Genomic DNA, 20,661 nt, shown 5'->3' with positions numbered 1-20,661 from the left:
GGTGGAAAGTGGCTCTACCTACTAGAATGGGCAACCACACTCGAGTGAGCACATTCCTTTTGTGGGGGTTTTCCAGTTTTCCAGACCTGCAGAATCTACTCTTTGTGGTGATTTTCTTCTCGCATGTGACCATCCTGGCTGCAAATGTGTCCATCATGGTGGCCATCAAGCTCAGTCACAGCCTTCACACCCCCATGTACTTTTTCCTCTTTGGCCTCTCTCTCTCAGAAACTTGCACCACTATGGTGATCATCCCCCGCATGTTACTGGACTTGCTATCAGAGAGCAAGACCATATCTCTTCCTGAGTGTGCCACACAGATGCTTTTCTTCTTTGGCTTGTCATCTAACAATTGTTTCATCATGGCTGCCATGTCCTATGACCGTTACACAGCCATCCACAACCCTCTGCACTATCAGACACTTATAACAAGAAAGATATGCATTCAGCTTATGATGGCCTCTTGTATCATTGGGTTCCTGGTTTCTCTGTGTGTCACCATCACTGTATTCAACTTGTCTTTCTGTAACGCCAACACTATTGACCATTTCTTCTGTGACATTGCACCTGTGGTCCACCTTGCTTGTGATTACACACCCCATCATGAAATGACTATTTTTGTGCTCTCTGCTTTTGTATTGGTTGGCAGCTTTATTTTAATTATGATTTCCTATATCTTCATTGTGTCCATAATTGTGAGGATGTCTTCTACAAAGGGGAGGTATAAAGCCTTCTCAACTTGTTCCTCTCACCTCACGGTTGTGTTTCTACACTATGGCTTTGCTTGCTTTGTCTACTTGAAGCCCAAGAACAGTGACACATTCTATGAAAACATGCTGATGGCTGTGATATATACAGTGCTAACACCACTGCTTAACCCCATGGTTTACAGTCTAAGAAATAAAGAAATGCAGATAGCCCTGAGGAAAGTTCTAGACAATGTCAATAGGTTTATCCCTCAGATAGTAAATAAAAGATCCAAGGATATTAAAAAAAACTTGCCAAGTGTTGATAAATAAAAGAGATGTAGAATTCTCTAAAATATTTATTATATTATTTATATTACATAAATTCATTATACTTATTACTTAGTGCACAAAGCAATAAAAGCATTGTCTTATTGCTGGTGTATCCTAGTCTTAGTCTTTTTCTACAACAAAATTCCATGTGGTTTCAAAATGTTTTAAATTGGTGGCCTGTGTTATGGCATAGTAGGCCAAACCTCTACCTGCAGTGCCGGCATCCTAGTGAGTGTTGGTTCATGTCCCAGCTGCTCTTCTTCTCTTCCAGCTCTCTGCTTATGGCCTGGGAAGGCGGTGAAGGATGGCCTAGGTGCTTGGACCCCTGCACACACATGGGAGACCTGGAAGAGGTTCCTGGCTTCAGATGGGTCCAGCTCTGGCTGTTGTGGCCATTTGGGGAGTGAACCAGCAGATGGAGGACATTTGTTTTCACCTCTCCATCTCTGTGTCTGTAACTCTGCCTCTCAGAAAATATTGAAATTTATTACAGCATATGAAAATATTTCAAAATGTTCATGGAAAATGGAATTAAAAGATAAGGTTATTTTGGGTGTAAAATATTTCTGAAAGTTATGCTTATGGATGGTCTTCAGAAAGTTCATAAAATATGTATTAGGAGAAAACTGCACAGATTTCAAAAACTATTTTGCACCAAAACGAACTTACCTTTTAACTAACTCTCTTTTTCTATAAAGCTTTTGATGTACCCTTGTATCTATATGTATACACAAACATGCACATATCTGTATGTAGTAAACATCAAAACATGCTTTGGAACACCATATTTTTATAACATTGCTTGCCTTTGTGGAAAGAAGTTTATACTAAGAAGGAAAAGAATGAGGAAGAGAGTGAGGGAATTGGGAGAGAACACACATAGTGGAAAAAAAATCACTATTCAAAAAAGGGGAAATCACAAACACACAAATTTAGAGTTTAAATGATGGAATGCAATAAATAAAAGTTTCAGAGAATCATCAGAAAATATTTTGTTCAACTCATACAAATATGGAAATAGATACAATATGTTAAAGGAAAAACTTAAGCATAAAAGAAACAATGCATAATGATTTGGAAAAATTTTTGTCCCATCTAGATTTCTTTTGCTAAATATACGAGACATATGACTCATGAATCCCTCAACATCTCAGCAGAATTTAGGAACAGAGATGGGATTATCTAGAGATAACACGTGAAACACCTTCTTTAATGGTGTGCATACCCTTAGCATACATGGCAGACCCAAAAGGTTCTCAGGAATTGTGCATCTTCAGACTTAAAGAAACAGAACAAAATGAAGGATGTCTGTCAGATTCTCAAAATTCTACAGGCAGGAAACAGACTGGTGAAACTACTCATATGTGCTGCCTTAAAGGAAAAGAAAATAGGACTCCAAGTTTGAACCTTTCATCTAAAAATGATACCTTGCATCTTGAGTCCATGGCTGTGGGCAGATAGGCTGGAGTTTACATACACAGATCTCAGGAAACGCCCCAAAGAAGGAGCCACAGGACCTGAGAGAGGAGCATCAAGCCAAAGTAGTATTTCCAGAACATTTAGAAGTTATCAAAAACAAATACATGGACTACAGAAATCCAAGCAGGACATGACAGAAAATCTCTCTCGTGAAAATGGAATCTTAAGGAGGAATCAAAATGAAATAGGAATTTAGTATAACATGAAATTGAGATATTGAAGAGAAATCAAAATGAAATGAAGAATGCAATAGAACAAATAAACACATTTGAGAGCCTTAAAAACAGAATCAGTGAGGCAGGAGAGAGAATATCAGACTTAGGAGACAGAGCACAGGAAAGTATACAGTCAAACCAAAGAAAAGAAGAGGAAATTAGAAATCTAAAAAATATTGTTGGGAATCTACAGGAAACTATTAAAAACCCAACATTCGGGTTCTAGGAGTTTCTGAAGGCATTGAGAGAGAGAAAGGATAAGAAGGCTTTTTAAGTGAGATACTAGCAGAAAGCATCCCTGGTTCAGAGAAAGAGACATCCAAGTACAGGAAGCACACAGAACTCCCAACAAACATGACCAGAAGAGATCCTCGCCAGGACACATTGTAATCAAACTCACCACAGTGAAACATAAAGAAAAGATTCTAAAATGTGCAAGAAAGAAACATCAGATTACTCTCAGAGGATCTCCAATTAGACTCACAGCAGATTCTCATCAGAAAAACTACAGGCAAGGAGGGAATGGTGAGATATAGCCCAAGTACTAAGAGAAAAAAATGCCATCCCAGAATATTATATCCTGAAAAGCTCTCATTTGTGAATGAAGGTGAAATAAAGACCTTTCACAGCAAACAGAAATTGAAAGAATTTGTTATCACTCATCCAGCCCTGCAAAAGATGCTTAAAGAAGTGTTACACACAGAAACACAGAAACAAGGCCATCAATATGAAAGAAGGTAAATGAAGAAAACCTCCCAGTAATAGATCACAGGGAGTTCAAAGCATATATTAGAAATATCTTTGGAAAAATGGCAGGGCAAAGTCACTACCTATCAATAGTCACATTGAATGTAAGTGGCCTCAACTCTCCAATTAAAAGACACAGACTGGCTGAATGGATTAAAACACAAACACATCTATTTGCTGCTTACAAGAAACACATCTTTCCAGTAAAGATTCATGCAGACTGAAAGTGAAAGGTTGGAAAAAGATATTCCATGCCAACAGAAACCAAAAAAGAGCTGGCGTAGCCATCTTAACATCAGACAAAATAAACTTTAACAAAAAACTGTTAAGAGAGACAAAGAGGGGCACTATATAATGATTAAGAGATCAATACAACACATGTAAGTATTAAAATATATATGCACCTAATTACAGGACACCGGTTTATTTAAAAGATATGTTAAGGGACTTAAAGGGAGACTTACATTCCAATACAATAGTATTTGGGGGACTTCAATACTCCACTTTCAACAATTAAGAGATCAAACAGACAGAAGATCAATAAGAAAACAGCAGATTTAATCAACTATAGACCAAATGGACATAACAGATATCTACAGAACTTTTCATCCAACACTTGAAGAATACACATTCTTCTCAGCAGTACATGGAACCTACTCTACGATTGACCACATACTAGGCCATAAAGCAAGTCTCAGCAAATTCAAAAGAATCAAATCATACCATGCATCCAGACCAAAATGGAATGAAGCTGGAAATTAGCAATGAAGGAATCCCTAGAGTATATGCAAACACATGGAGACTGAACAACATGCTCCTGAATGAACACTGAGTCATAGAAGAAATCAAAAAAGAAATCAAAAACGTTCTGGAAGTAAATGAGGATAACAACACAACATATCAAAACTTAGGGGATACAGCAAAAGTAGTGTTAAGAGGAAAGTTTATAGCAATAGGTGCCTACATCAAGAAATTGGAAGGCCGGCGCAGCAGCTCACTAGGCTAATCCTCTGCCTAGTGGCGCCGGCACACCGGGTTCTAGTCCCGGTTGGGGCGCCGGATTCTGTCCCGGTTGCCCCTCTTCCAGGCCAGCTCTCTGCTGTGGCCTGGGAGTGCAGTGGAGGATGACCCAGGTGCTTGGGCCCTGCACCCCATGGGAGACCTGGAAAAGCACGTGGCTCCTGGCTCCTGCCATCGGATCAGCGCGGTGCGCCGGCCGCAGCGCGCCGGCCGCGGCGCCCATTGGAGGGTAAACCAACGGCAAAAGGAAGACCTTTCTCTCTGTCTCTCTCTCTCACTGTCCACTCTGTCTGTTAAAAAAAATAATAATAAAAAAAAGAAATTGGAAAGGCACCAAACAAATGAGCTATCAGTGCTTCTCAGGATCTAGAAAAACAGCAGCAAGCCAGACCCAAAAATAGTAGGAGAAGAGAAATAATTAAAATCAGAGAAGAAATCAATAGGATTGAATAAAAAAAATTACAAAAAATCAGCCAAACAAGGGGCTGTTTTTTTTGAAAAAATAAACAAAATTGACACCCCATTGGCCCAACTAACTAAAAAAAGAAAAGACCCAAATCAATAAAATCAGAGATGAAAAAGGAAACATGACAACAGACACCACAGAAATAAAAAGAATCATCAGAAATTACTAAAAAGAGTTGTATGCCAGCAAACTGGGAAATCTATCAGAAGTGGATAGATTCCTGGACACATACAACCTACCTAAATTGAACCATGAAGACATAGAAAACCTGAACAGACCCATAACCCAGTCAGCAATTGAGTCAGTAATAAAGGCCCTCCCAACAAAGAAAAGCCCAGGACCTGATAGATTCACTGCTGAATTCTTCCAGATATTTAAAGAACTAACTCCAATTCTTCTCAAACTATTCAGAACAATCAAAAAAGAGGGAATCCTCCCAAATTCTTTCTATGAAGCCAGCATCACCTTAATTCCTAAACCTGAAAAAGATACAGCAGAGAAAGAGAATTACAGACCAATTTCCCTGATGAACATAGACACAAAAATCCTCAATAAAATTCTCGCCAATAGAATGCAACAACACATCTGAAAGATCATCCACCCAGACCAAGTGGGATTGATCCCTGGTATGCAGGGATGATTCAATGTGCACAAAACAATCAATGTGATACACCACATTAACAGACTGCAGAAGAAAAACCATATGATTATCTCAATAGATGCAGAGAAAGCATTTGATAAAATACAACACCCTTTCATGATGAAAACTCTAAGCAAACTGAGTATGGAAGGAACATTCCTCAATACAATCTAAGCAATTTATGAAAAACCCACAGCCAACATGCTATTGAATGGGGAAAAGTTGGAAGCCTTTCCCCTGAGATCTGGTACAGGACAGGGATGTCCACTCTCACCACTGGTATTCAATATAGAACTGGAAGGTTAGCCAGAGCCATCAGGCAAGAAAAAGAAATTAAAGGGATGCAAATTGGGAATGAAGAAGTCAAACTATCCCTCTTTTCAGATGATATGATTCTTTCTTTAGGGGACCCAAAGAACTCTACTAAGAGACTATTGGAACTCATAGAAGAGTTTGGCAAAGTAGTAGGATATAAAATCAATACACAAAAATCAATAGCCTGCCTTTGTATACACAGGCAATGCCACAGCTGAGAAAGAATTGCTAAGATTAATTTCATATACAATAGCTACAAAAGCAATCAAATACCTTGGAATAAACTTAACCAAGGATGTCAAAGATCTCTATGATGAGAATTACAAAATCTTAAAGAAAGAAATAGAAGAGGATACCAAAAATGGAAAAATCTTCCATGCTCATGGATTAGAAGAATCAATATCATCAAAATGTCCATTCTCCCAAAAGCAATTTGTAGATTCAATGCAATACTAATCAAAATACCAAAGACCTTCTTCACAGATCTGGAAAAAATGATGCTGAAATTCACGTGGAGGCACAGGAGACCTCGAGTAGCTAAAGCAATCTTGTACAACGAAGTTTCTACTTAGTTGATCTAAGGGATGGCCTGGGCATTGGAATATATAAAAGCTTCTCTGTTAATTTTAGTATACAGGTACCTTTGTAAACCCATGCTTTTGTGAGTTTAGTTTCCATGGACAGAAAAATCACTGGGAAAGTCCTCTCTCTTCTGCTTCAAATGTGTGATAAGTGGAAATTCTTCCTGGAGTCATGGATTATTGACCAGTGTTATTACTCCCCCGAGTTTATAAGAGTAATGTACCTCTTTTCAATCTTCCATCAATATTGGAGATAAAACTGAAGGAGAATCCAGATATATGTATTGCTCATCTATAACTGAAATGGTACTTGACCTAGTCCCTGAAGAAATTTGGGAGGTGGAAATGGCCATTTTATCTGTTCATTCATTCACTTAGAAAATGTTTCTTGAACATTAGCAGAATTTCAGTCTCTCTTCTAGAAATTATAAAATAATGATTTTCATAGTCAAGGACGCTTCCCTCATGGGGCTCATATTCTAGTAAGCAAGGCAGATAGTAAACTATAAACTAATATATATTGAGACAATGATCAGCTGCAGGTGCTGTAGAAGAAGTGAACAGTGAAATTTCCTGTAGCAACTACGTGCCATTGCTGCATTCCCTGGGAAACCTGAGCCTCTCATGCTAGGCCTCAGTTATCTGTTGGGTCAGCTGCGAACAGTGCTATGGTTTGAATGTTTACAACCCATAATTCAGATGTTGTCAACATAATACTATTAAGATATGAGCCTTTAGGAAGTGATTAGGCTATGAGGAATCCTTCCTGCATGACTGGAATTAGGTTCTCTCTCTCTCTCTCTTTTTTTTAGAAGACCGATGTTGCGAGTTTTTTTGTTTCTTTCATTTCTTTTCTTTTCTTTTTCTTTTTTTTTTTTTTTTACTTATTTGACAGGTAGAGTTATAGACAGTGAGAGAGAGAGACAGAGAGAAAGGTCTTCCTTCCATTGGTCCATTCCTCAAATCTTCAAATGGCCGCCGATCTGAAGCCAGAAGCCAGGCGCTTCCTCCTGGTCTCCTGTGCGCGTATAGGAGCCCAAGCACTTGGGCCATCCTCCACTGCCTTACTGGGCCACAGCAGGGAGCTGGACTGGAGGAGAAGCAACTGGGACTAGAACCCGGTTCCCACATGGGATGCCAGTGCCACAGGTGGAGAATTAACCTAGTAAGCCACGACGCCTGCCCTAGGTTCTCTTTTAAAAGGGCTTGAGGGTGGAGTTCATCCTTTTTGCTTTTCTGCCTTCTGCCATGTGAGGACATAGCATTCTTTGCCACTGGAGAATGCAGTATTAAGGTGCCATCTTAGAAGTGGAGAGCAGGATTCACTTGATCTTGGCCTACATAGTCTGCAAAATTATGACAGAATAATTTTCTATTCTTAATAAATTAAATATTTTGTTATAGTAGTACAGAGTGAACTAAAAAAGGTAGGCTTGCTTTTCTGAATGAATTGATGTTAGCAGAAGATAAGTATATAAATTCTGTATGTGTGAATATGTGTTTGTGTGTATGTTATTAATCTACCTGAGACCACAGAGATAATGTTGAGACCAAGATTTAAATACTGTCTTGCAATCTGCTTATGAAGACTGTATTCTTTTTTTTGACAAGCAGAGTGGACAGTGAGAGAGAGAGAGAGAGCAATAGAGAGAAAGGTCTTCCTTTACCGTTGGTTCACCCTCCAATGGCCACTGTGGCCAGCATGCTGCGGCTGGTGCACCATGCTGATCCTAAGCCAGGAGCCACGTGCTTCTTCCTGGTCTCTCTTGCAAATTCAGGGGCCCAAGCACTTGGGCCATCCTCCACTGCCTTCCCAGGCCACAGCAGAGAGCTGGACTGGAAGAGAGGCAACCAAGACAGAATCCGGTGCCCCGACCGGCAGAGGATTAGCCTATTGAGCCATGGTTCTGGCTTGAAGACTGTATTAAAACTTTTACCACTTCTTGATTAAATGTAATGTTCATCAATATAAAATATGCTTTCTTAAAGCCTTTAATAGTTTTTTTTCTATATATTACTATGCTTTCTTCTGTTTTCATTTTCCTGGTTATAATGTTTTATAGCCATTTTTTTTTATTTGACAGGTAGAGTTATAGACAGTGAGAGAGAGACAGAGAGAAAGGTCTTCCTTCCATTGGTTCACTCCCCAAATGGCCTCTACTGCCAGCACTGTGCCGATCCGAAGCCAGGAGCCAGGTGCCTCTTCCTGGTCTCCCATGTGGGTGCAGGGGCCCAAGCACTTGGGCCATCCTCCACTGGCCTTCTGGGCCACAGCAGAGAGCTGGACTGGAAGAGGAGCAACCAGGACTAGAACCCAGTGCCCATATGGGATGCCGGTGCCTCATGCAGAGGATTAACCAACTGAGCCATGGCGCCAGCCACACAGCCATTTGTTTTCAATCTTCTTCCAAATTCAACCCAACTTGCCATTTTTCTTTTGTTTCATTTTTTCTTTCCTCATAAGTGGTTGAGAAGATATAAAGTGTTCTTCAAAAAGTTCAATAAATTTATTTTCTTGTGAAAATTTTGAAATTCACATATATGGTTCATGGAATGCATATTATGAAAAACTAATCATGAATTTCCAATTTTGTGTTGAAGATTTACTTATTTATTTGAAAGGCAGAATTACAGAGAGAGAGAGAGAGAGAGAGAGATCTTCCATCTGCTAGTTCACTCCCCAAATGGCCACAAGGCCTGGAGTTGGGCCAGGTTGAAGCCAAGAGCCAGGATCTTCTGCATCTCCCATCTGTATGGGAGCACTTGGGCCATCTTGCTGCACATTAATAGGGAGCTGTATCGGAAGTAGAGCAGCTAGGACTCAACCCATGGTCCAAATGAGATATAGGCTCTGCAGATGATCAAACTATTTAAAAGTATTTTTCAATTTTTATTTACATTTTATTTGAAAGAGATCTTCTATCCACTGATTCACTACCCAAATGTCCACATCAACAAGGGCTGGGCCATACTGAAACCAATACACCAGAACACCATCTGGATCTCTCACATGGGTGGTAAGCACCCAACCACTTGAGCGGTTCCTGATGCCTCCTAGGAATGCATTAGCAAGACACTGAATCAGAAGTGAAGGATGCTAGTATTCAAACCTACAGGCACTTTAATATAGGATGAAGGTATCCCAGGCAGTAACTTAATGCCTGGTTCTTTGTGAACATTTTGAAGAACATTGTATATCCTCTTTCTAGAATTCTAAAGTTGCATTATGCCAAAGGAGTCAGTGAAGTTAATATAATCCTGGGCAAAATTATAAATGTACCTATTATCTGTTCCACATGACTCTTTTCTGGTAAGAATGGAGGAGTAATGTCAACAAAATTGCACAGAAAAAAGTCCCAGTCCTTGGATTCCCACAGAAACATCTATGTAACAATAATATATGAATCAAAATACCTTTATGAGAAATCCAGTATCCAGTTAAGAAGTTACAGTACCCTAGACATGCAAAAGGCAAGAACACCTGATTGAAACACAAGGAGAGAAATTTCACTTTACCCTGTTGGCCCTTCTCCTAGTCCAGCACATCTCAGTACTGACAAAGATCATCACATCCTGTAACTGCTTGCTCAGGGGTACAGAGATTGCAGCATGCATGCAACCTCCTGTTCTTTAAGTGAGCTGCTTGAGGGGCCAGTTTCTGTCCTACATTATCCAGAACACTAATGGACATAGCATACGCTTGCAGGAAAAGCTAAGAATGGAGGAAATGTACAGAGTTTTTGTATGTAGTTAAAGTTAAGTTGTTACCAGCTTTAACTAGATTTATAACTTTAAGATGTTATATGTAAAACTTGTGGTAAACACAAAGAAAACATCTCTGAAGATACACAAAAAGAGACAGGAATCAAAGAATACCACTTCAAAAACATAACAAATCACAAAGGAATACAACACAGGAGAAAAAGATGGTCAAAAAAAAGCATAAAAGAGAAAATAATTAACAAAATGACAAAAGTGATTTCTTATCATATTACCTTAAGCATAAAAGGATACAAATCTTTATTCAAAAATCACAGAGTAGCTGAAATACTTTTTTGAGAAAATCGAGACTCAACTATATGCCATCCCAAATAGATTTGCTTTATATTTAAAGGCATAAAGAGGCTGAAAATGAAGGGACAAGAAACAGTATTTCATACAAATTATAACCAAAAGAGAGCAGGGATATCAATATTTATACAAAACTGTTAATCAAAAACTTAAAAGAAGCAAAGGAGGTCATTATATAATGATAAAAGTTTAATTCATCTTGGGAAAAATATTTGCAAATTATGCAAGCGATAAAGGTTTAATAACCAGAATCTATAAAGAAATCAAGAAAATAACACACTTAAGAGATGGGCCAAGGACCTACATAGATATTTTTCAAAAGAGGAAATCTGAACGGCCAACAGACACATGAAAAAATGTTCAGGATCACTAGCCATCAGAGAAATGAAAATCAAAACCACAATGAGGTTTCACTTCACCCCAGTTAGAATGCCTTACATTCAGAAATAAACTAACAACAGATACTGGCGAGGATGTGGGGAAAAAGGGACACTAACCCACTGTTGGTGGGAATGCAAACTGGTTAAGCCACTATGGAAGTCAGTCTGGAGATTCCTCAGAAACCTGAATATAACCCTACCACATGACCTAGCCATCCCACTCCTTGGAATTTACCCAAAGGAATTTAAATTGGCAAGTCAAAGAGCTATCTGCACCTCAATGTTTACTGCAACTCAATTCACAATAGCTAAGACTTGGAATCAACTTAAATGCCCATCAAGAAAGACTGGATAAAAAAATTATGGGATATGTACTCTATAGAATACTACACAGCAGTAAAAAAAAAAGAAATCCAGTCATTTGCAACAAAGTGGAGCAATCTGAAACATCATGCTGAGTGAATTAAGCCAGTCCCAAAGAGACAAATATCATATGTTCTCCCTGATCGGTGACAACTAACTGAGCATCTAAAAGGAAACCTGTTGAAGTGAAATGGACATTATGAGAAACAATGACTTGATCAGCCCTTGTCCTGACTGTTAAGGAACAATTTACTGTTTTATTCCCTTTATTATTTTTTGTTCTACTTAATGCCATTGGTTGAACTCGGTAATCAACACACAATTATTCTTAGGCATTTAATTTTAACTGAAAAGTAATCCCTGTTAAATATAAGAGTGAGAATAAGAGAGGGAGGAGATGTACAGTTCAGCACATGCTCACTCGGACTTACCCCTAATGGTAGAGCTAGAAACCCGCCAGGGGATTCCAATTCAGCCCCATCAGGTGGTACGTTCCAATGCCATCCTACTAGTCAATGTGATCAGTTTAAGTTCACAATTGATTATATGATAGGATTAATGTCAAAGGGATCACATAAATGAGACTAGTGTCTGATAATAATGACTGATAGAATTAAAAAGGGAGAGAATGATCCAACATGGGAAGCGGGATGCACAGCAGACTCATAGAATGGTAGATGTCCTAAATAGCACTCTGAACTCAGAATCAGCCCTTAAGGCATTCTGATCTGGCTAAAAATCACATGAGAGTATTTCAGGCATGGAAAGCCAAGACAGTGTGGCTAAAAAAGACCTAAGTGAAAGATCTTTGTGGGTGAGATCCCAACAGAAAGAATGGGCCATCAAAGAAGACAGTACCTTTCTCTGAAGGGAGGAGAGAACTTCCACTTTGATGATGGCCTTTTCTAAATAGGGTCGGAGTTTGTGAACTCAAGAGGCTTCCATAACCTTGGCAGCTCATGAGAAGAGCCTCGGGTGATTACTGACGTCATAAATAATAGTGTCAATTGTTAAATCAACAACGGGAGTCACTGTGCTCTTACTCCCCATGTAGGATCTCTGTCCTTAATGTGTTGTACTATGCGAATTAATGGTAAAACTACTACTTAAACAGTACTCTATTCTTTGTGTGTCTGTGTGGGTGCAGTCTGTTGAAATCTTTATTTAGTATATACTAAGTTGATCTTCTGTGTATAAAGATAGTTGAAAATGTATCTTGATGAAGAATGGGATCAGAGAGGGAGTGGGAGATGGTATGGTTGCAGGTGGGAGGGAGGTTATGGGGGGAAAAGATGCTATAATTCAAAAGTTGTACTTTGGAAATTTATATTTATTAAATAAAAGTTGAAAAAGTTTCATTCCTCAGGAATATATTATAATTTTAAATATATATACTCACAATATCACAAGATTGAACAACATTACAGACCAAGTATTCTTAACAGACTATACAGAGCATTCCACACAACAATAGTAAAGTATGTATTATCAAGTGCACATGGAACTTTTTACCAAATAAATCTTCACATGTTGAATATCAAAAAGTAACAGAAGGAAAACCGGGATTTACAGAAATATATGGTAGAGTTAACTAGTACATTGTTAAATAAACAATGATTAGAGATCAGAAAGGAATTCAGAAAATATACCAATAAAAATGAAAACAGAAAAGCAACATACCAAAACTTACGGGATGCAGCAAAAGCAGTACTAAGAGGAGGATTTATGGCAAAAAAATACCTACATTAAGAAAGAAGAAAGAATTGAATTTAAAAATCCACTTTATCCCTCAAGGAACTTGGAAAGACAAACTAAAGGAGCCCTCCTAGACGTGTGCTGCTGCTCATTCATTCTGATCGTGTATGTGGAGTGCCTGCAATTTGGAAAGCCGTGACAGATAATTATGGAAATGTAATGCCAGTATACTGGAAATTGTCCCACACGAGGACCTTACATTTGCTTTCTCTGAACCTCTCTGAAAAGGGATAAGTAACAGTCTATTCTTCCATACATCAGATGATGAGGAGCAGAGAAAACACCTGGATACGGAACCCCTCTTCACTGCCAATCAGGTTATTGAAGAAACTGAAGAAATGATGCAGGAATCATCAGACCTGAAGATGATGAAACCCCTTGCAGTCAGATCAGCTGTCATTGCTTTCCCAGGAAATCCAAACTCTTAAGAGGTACAAGCAGTTATGAAGAGAGAGTGAAAGGCTCTCTGTATCTGAATTAAATGAACTACTGGAAGAAATCAAGACTGCCATTAAGGAGTACTCCTAGGAGCTGGTACAGCAGTTGGCCCAACGAGATGAACTGGAGTTTGAAAAGGAAATGAAAAAGAGCTTTATTTCTGTTCTGATTGAAGTGCAAAGCAAACAGAAGGAGCACAAAGAAACAGCCAAAATAAAAAGGAAACTCAAAAGTGGCAGCTCCCAGAATGCAAAGGAGTGAAGTCATGTGCCTGGCACATATTTGACCACAATCAGTCCTTATGATAATAAAAAAATGGACCACCATCTGTTGAAGATCTTCAAATATTAACAAAAATTCTTTGGGCCATGGAGAAGGACAGTGAGAAAGTCCTGAGCTTGTTAACCTATTATACACTGAAGGATTTGTGTCCCACGTAGAGCAGCGTTACTTCCAGAGCAATGCTGTCTTCTGTGGACTCTGGCTGGATTTCCCATAGCATTCTCATTATTCTGAAAGCTGCCTACCACAACCTTCCTGCTGTTGAAAACCCAGCTCACTTGAACTTGGGTTTGTGACTAAATATTACTAGATAATGACCTCACTAATTCTTTATATTATAGAACCAAGAGAAGGATGGCACTATTTTGAATTCTGGAGATGGTTTTTGATAAATCTGCTAAGAATTACCAACTGTTCTCTAAGTAGGGAGAAAGGGACAGTAATATTAGCCGTGTGTATGTGGTCACGTTTCATTAACTGGTCATGTGCTTGTTTGGGTTTGTATGCCTTTCTGTGAGGCAGATGCACTGAAGAGCTGGACATCAGCACTGGGAGATTCACACTATAGCGATTCTTTAGCAAGGGCAAGAACCAGCACTGATTTTTGTAAGAGAATCACAAGGAAAAGCATTACTTATCAGTATTGTCTACAAAGATTGAAATTCAACACACTTAGGCTGTTCATCAAGCAACACCAGAATATGCATTACTTCAGTTCAGTAGTGACCATTGATGCTGATTCTATAGCTTGCTGCTGCTCCTCTGACCCTTGTTTCACATTTAACCGTTAACTTGCCATTCATCTTCAGACTCTTGTATTGTTTTTTCTCCTGTGTCTGTGAAGTAGTGTCCCTTCTAAGGGGTTGGTATCCTTTAAGGTGCTTGAGAAACCGTATGCCACAGCATTGCCTGTCTCTCAGCCGTGTGTTCTGTTTCATTCACACCTGTGTACGTTCTTCAAGGACTAACTCTAGAGACAGCTACTCATGAATAATAATAATAAAGACAAACTAAGCCCACAATTAGCAGAAGAAAGGAAATGACAAGGATTAGAATAGAAATAAATGAAATAGAAAATGGAAAAGCTGAAATAGCTGTTGCAAAAAAAAAAAATAAAACTGAAAAACCTTTATCTACAGTGACTACAAAAAATAAGAGAAGATTCAAATAAATAAATGAGAAGACTTTATAGCAGATTCACAGAAATTGAAAGACTCATAGGAGACTACTGTGAACAATCACAAACAAAAAATTAGGTAACATCAAAGAAATGATGAATTAGAAACATAAAATCTGCCGAAACTGAGTATAAGCAAACAGAAAACCTTAACAGACCAACAAAGAGTAAGGAGATTCAATTGACAACCGGAAACCTCCAAAGTAAAAAAATGGACCAGATGGTTTCACTGGTACATTCTCCAAATATTTAAAAATTTAACAACAGTATTTCTCAAACTCTTCTTAAAAGACTGAAGGAGAGGGAATGCTTCCAAACTTGTTTTATGCAGTCAGCATTAACAAGCTACCAAATCCAGATAGGCACATTACATGAAAAAAAAAAAAAAAAAACTACAGAACAACATTCATGATGAGCATAAGCACAAATTCTCAGCAGTCTAGTAAAAAACTGAATTAAGCAGCACGTTTTAAAAGGCATTCACAAAAAAGATCATATACTGTTACCAGTTGCAGAGGGGAGGGCGGTTGCCAGAGCAAGTCTCGTGGGTTCTTTTCCTATAGAAAGAAAAAGCTGGGAAACAATTTGCAGAGGCAGAAACTTTTATTAGAAAAGAAACTTTTATTTGATTAGCAAGTGACAGCAAAAGTGTCTGGACCAAGAGGAGACCAGGCAGAGTGCCTGAGCAGGACACTGACTTTGAAGAAGTATCCTGGGTTTTTAAGGCATTACTGTCTGTTCACTGGGTCATCTTATAGGGGCTGCCCATTAGACATACATATATAGGGGATTTGACATACATATGTTGAATGGCTTGGGCTCATGGAGAGTGAGGGTCTCCTGGAGACTGTCTCCTTGGGGGCTCAGGCCCCTCCTCCTCTGGTAGCTCTGGGAGGAAGATTGCAGCCAGCCCTGGAAGTGTGATTTAAAGCTGCAAGGTCACACATGCAGCTCAAGAAGCTATTAGTGGGGGAGATGCCAGCTGGTCTGGAGACAGGCTTTCCAGCCACAGTTGACAGCTTGCTTCTGAAGGACATTCTACCTATGTCTGAAGGGGCTCACTGACCCACATCCCCACTGTATGGCCTCATATACCATGTCCAAATGGGATTTATTCATGTGATGCCAGGATGATTCAACATATGTAAGTCAATCAGTGTGGTACAGAATGAAGATTTAAAAAATCACGGAATCATCTCAATAGATGCAGAGAAATTATTTGACAAAATTCCATGCACTTTCATAATAAAAACTCAAGAAACTAGGTATGGAAGGAATTTACCTTAATATAATAAAAATGACATATTTTAAACCCACAACTAGTGTCATACTCAATGTTAAAGAAGTGAAAGATTTTCCTAAGATCAGGAACAAGGAAATGGTATCTACTTTTGTCACTTCTATTTATAGTTTCAGAAGTCAGAATAATTACACTAGAAAAAGAAATAAAAGGCATCCAAATAGAAGAGAAACAAAATTATGTCTGTGTGCCTATGACATGATCTTGTGTGTAGAAAACCATAGTCAACAACAACAATAAAAAGTGCCCAAACTAATAAGTGAATACAGTAAGTTTCTAGGATCGAAAATCAACACACAGAAAAAAGTTACTCTTACAGATACAAACAATGGACTATCTTAAGTAGAAATTTAAAAAAAAATCTCATTTACAAAAGTATCAAAAAGAGTGGAAGAAATATAAATAAAATTTACTAAGTAAAAGATTTATATGCAAAACTGTAAAACATTGGTGAATAAAATTGTGAAAGACGTAAATGGAAAGACATTTCATGTTCATGGATTGGAAGACTTCATAGGTTAAAATGTCCTTACTACCTAAGTGGTTAAAAGATGGGAAGTAATAGGGAGATTACTGATGCCATAAACAGGAGTGTCAATTTGTAAAGTCAACAACAGGAGTCACTGTGCACTTACTCCTCATGTAGGATCTCTATCCTTAATGTGCTGTACATTGAGATTTAATGCTATAACGAGTACTCAAACAGTATATTTCGCTTTGTGTTTCTATGGGGGTGCAAACTGTTGAAATCTTTACTTAATGTATACTAAAATGATCTTCTGTAAAAAAAAAAAAGAAGAAATTAGCAATTCCCAACTCGACTCTCACTGGGATTAAACATGACAATAGGTCTGCTCTGATTTCATCATCATTTAAAAAATCATCTATTATTTTTCAATTTATGTTTCTGTGTGGGAGCAAACTGTTGAAATCTTTACTTAATGTATGCTAAACTGATCTTCTGTATATAAAGATAATCGAAAATGAATCTTGATGTGAATGGAAGGGGAGAGGGAGTGGGAGGGGGGAGGGTTGCGGGTGGGAGGGACGTTATGGGGGGGAAGCCATTGTAATCCATAAGCCGTACTTTGGCAATTTATATTCATTAAATAAAAGTTAAAAAAAATGCAAAAAAAAATTCTGTGGAGGCCGGCACCGTGGCTCACTTGGTTAATCCTCCACCTATGGCGCCGGCATCACATATGGGCTCCGGGTTCTACTCCCGGCTGCTCTTCTTCCGGTTCAGCTCTCTGCTGTGGCCTGGGAAGGCAGTGGAGGATGGCCTAAGTGCTTGGACCCCTGCACCCACATGGGAAACCAGGAAGGAAGACCTGGCTTCTGGCTTTGGATCAGCGTAGCTCTGGCCATAGCAGCCATTTGGGGAGTAAACCAATGGAAGGAAGACCTTTCTCTCTGTCTCTCTCTCTCACTGTCTATAACTCTACCTGTCAAATAAATTTAAAAAAATTCCAATGTTCTCTAATAATTTGATGGTGTCAAGTCATAGATTTAGGTCTTTAATCCATGTTGAGTGGATTTTTGTGTAAGGTGAAAGGGGTCTTGCTTCATGATTCTGCACGTGGAAACCCAATTTTCCCAGTACCATTTATTGAATAGACTGTCCTTACTCCAGGGATTGGTTTTGGATCCTTGATCAAATATGAGTTGGCTGTAGCTGTTTGGATTGATTTCTGGTGTTTCAATTCTGTTCCATTGGTCTATCCACCTGTTTCTGTACCTGTACCATGCTGTTTTGATTACAACTGCCCTGTAGTATGTCCTGAAATCTGGTATTGTGATGCCTCCAGCTTTGTTTTTGTTGTGCAAGATTGCTTTAGCTATTCGAGGTCTCTTGTGTCTCCACATGAATTTCAGCATCATTTTTTCTAGATCTGTGAAGCATGTCTTTGGTATCTTGATTGGTATTGCATTGAATTTATAAATGGCTTTTGGGAGAATGGACATTTTGATGATGTTGATTCTTCCAATCCCTGAGCATGGAAGATTTTTCCATTTTTTGTATCTTCTTCTATTTCTTTCTTTAAGGTTTTGTAATTCTCATCGTAGAGATCTTGAACGTCCTTGGTTAAGTTTATTCCAAGGTATATGATTGTTTTTGTAGCTATTGTGAATGGGATTGATCTTAGCAGTTCTTTCTCAGCTGTGGCATTGCCTGTGTATACAAAGGCTGTTTATTTTTCTGCATTCATTTTATTTTATTTTTCTCCTTTTTTAAAATTTTATTTAGTAAATATAAATTTCCAAAGTACATTTTATGGATTGCAATGGCTCCCCCCCATAACTTCCCTCCCACTCACACCCCTCCCATCTCCTGCTACCTATCCCATTCCATTCACATCAAGATTCATTTTCAATTCTCTTTATATACAGAAGATCGATTTAGTATATATTAAGTAAAGATTTCATCAGTTTGCACCCACACAGAAACACAAAGTATAAAATATTGTTTCAGTACTAGTTATAGCATTACTTCACATTGGACAACACACTAAGGACAGATCCCACATGAGAAGTAAGTACGCAGTGACTCCTGTTGTTGACTTAACAATTTGACACTCTTGTTTATGGCGTCAGAAATCTCCCTAGGCTCTAGTCATGAGTTGCCAAGGCTATGGAAGCCTCTTGAGTTTGCCAACTTTGATCTAATTTAGACAAGGTCATAGTCAAAGTGGAAGTTCTCTCCTCTCTTCAGAGAAAGGTACCTCCTTCTTTGATGGCCCCATTTTTCCACTGGGATCTCATGCACAGAGATCTTTCATTTAGGACTTTTTTTTTCCAGAGTATCTTAGCTTCCCATGCCTAAAATACTCTCATGGGCTCTTCAGCCACATCTGACTGCCTTAAGGGCTGATTCTGAGACCAGAGTGCTATTTAGGACATCTGCCATTCTATGAGTCTGCTGTGTATCCCACTTCCCATGTTGGATCGTTCTCTCCCTTTTTGATTCTATCAGTTAGTATTCTCAGATATTAGTCTTGTTTGTGTGATCCCTTTGACTCTTAGACCTATCAATGTGATCAATTGTGAAATGAAATTGATCACTTTGACTAGTGAGATAGCATTGGTACTTGCTACCTTGATGGTATTGTATTGCAATTCCCTGGCATGTTTCTTTTTTTTTAAATAAATCTTTATTTTTTTATTTTTTATTTATTTTTTATTTTTTGACAGGCAATGTGGACAGTGAGAGAGAGAGAGACAGAGAGAAAGGTCTTCCTTTGCCATTGGTTCACCCTCCAATGGCTGCTGCGGCCGGCGCATCGAGCTGATCCGAAGGCAGGAGCCAGGTACTTATCCTGGTCTCCCATGGGGTGCAGGGCCAAAGGACTTGGGCAATCCTCCACTGCACTCCCTGGCCACAGCAGAGAGCTGGCCTGGAAGAGGGACAACCGGGACACAATCTGGCACCCTGACCGGGACTAGAATCCAGTGTGCCGGCGCCGCAAGGCGGAGGATTAGCCTAGTGAGCCATGGCGCCGGCCCATCCCTGGCACGTTTCTAACTCCACCATTTGAGGCAAGTCCTATTGAGCAGTCATTGATTTTATATCTTGCTACTTTGCCAAACTCTTCTATGAGTTCCAAAAGTCTCTTAGTAGAGTTCTTTGGATCCCCTAAATAAAGAATCATATTGTCTGCAAAGAGCGATAGTTTGACTTCTTCATTCCCAGTTCGTATCCCTTTAATTTCTTTTTCTTGCCTGATGGCTCTGGCTAAGACTTCCAGAACTATATTGAATAGCAGTGGTGAGAGTGGGTATCCCTGTCTGGTACCAGATCTCAGGGGAAAGGCTTCCAACTTTTCCCCATTCAATAGGATGCTGGCCATGGGTTTTTCATAAATTGCTTTGATTTTATTGAGGAATTTTCCTTCTATACCCAATTTGCTTAGAGTTTTCATCATGAAAGGGTGTTGTATTTTATCAAATGCTTTCTGTGCTTCTATTGAGATAGTCATATGGTTTTTCTTCTGCAGTCTGTTAATGTGGTGTATCACATTGATTGATTTGCGAACGTTGAACCATCCCTGCATACCAGGGATAAATCCCACCTGATCTAGGTGGATGATTTTACTGATGTGTTGTTGTATTCTATTGGCGAGAATTTTATTGAGGATTTTTGCATCTATGTTCATCAGGGAAATTGGTCTGTAATTCTCTTTCAATGCTGCATCTTTCTCTGGCTTAGGGATTAAGGTGATACGGACTTCATAGAAAGAATTTGGGAGGATTCCATATTTTTCAATTGTTCTGAATAGTTTGAGAAGAATTGGAGTCAGTTCTTCTTTAAATGTCTGGTAGAATTCAGCAGTGAATCCATCTGGTCCTGGGCTTTTCTTTGTTGGGAGGGCCTTTATTACTGTTTCAATTTCTGAATCAGTTATGGGTCTGTTT

General features: G+C 38.9%; 1 protein-coding gene and 1 pseudogene across 1 annotated transcript; both read left to right on the top strand.

Annotated features, from left to right (window-relative positions):
* Positions 1-26: 26 nt before the first annotated feature.
* LOC103344993 (olfactory receptor 10T2-like) lies at positions 27-1,019 on the top strand. Its single transcript, XM_051827095.3, has one exon. It carries the CDS (start codon positions 27-29, stop codon positions 1,017-1,019), a length of 993 nt encoding a protein of 330 aa, XP_051683055.3.
* Positions 1,020-2,255: 1,236 nt separating this feature from the next.
* Positions 2,256-13,929, top strand: LOC149128416 (fasciculation and elongation protein zeta-2 pseudogene; annotated as a pseudogene).
* Positions 13,930-20,661: the final 6,732 nt, after the last annotated feature.

The sequence above is a fragment of the Oryctolagus cuniculus genome, chromosome 1, assembly GCF_051225735.1.
Source record: "Oryctolagus cuniculus isolate XC-2025 breed Fujian yellow rabbit chromosome 1, ASM5122573v1, whole genome shotgun sequence".
In the NCBI taxonomy this organism is placed as follows: Eukaryota; Metazoa; Chordata; class Mammalia; order Lagomorpha; family Leporidae; genus Oryctolagus; species Oryctolagus cuniculus.
This window is presented reverse-complemented; position numbering and strand designations above follow the sequence as displayed.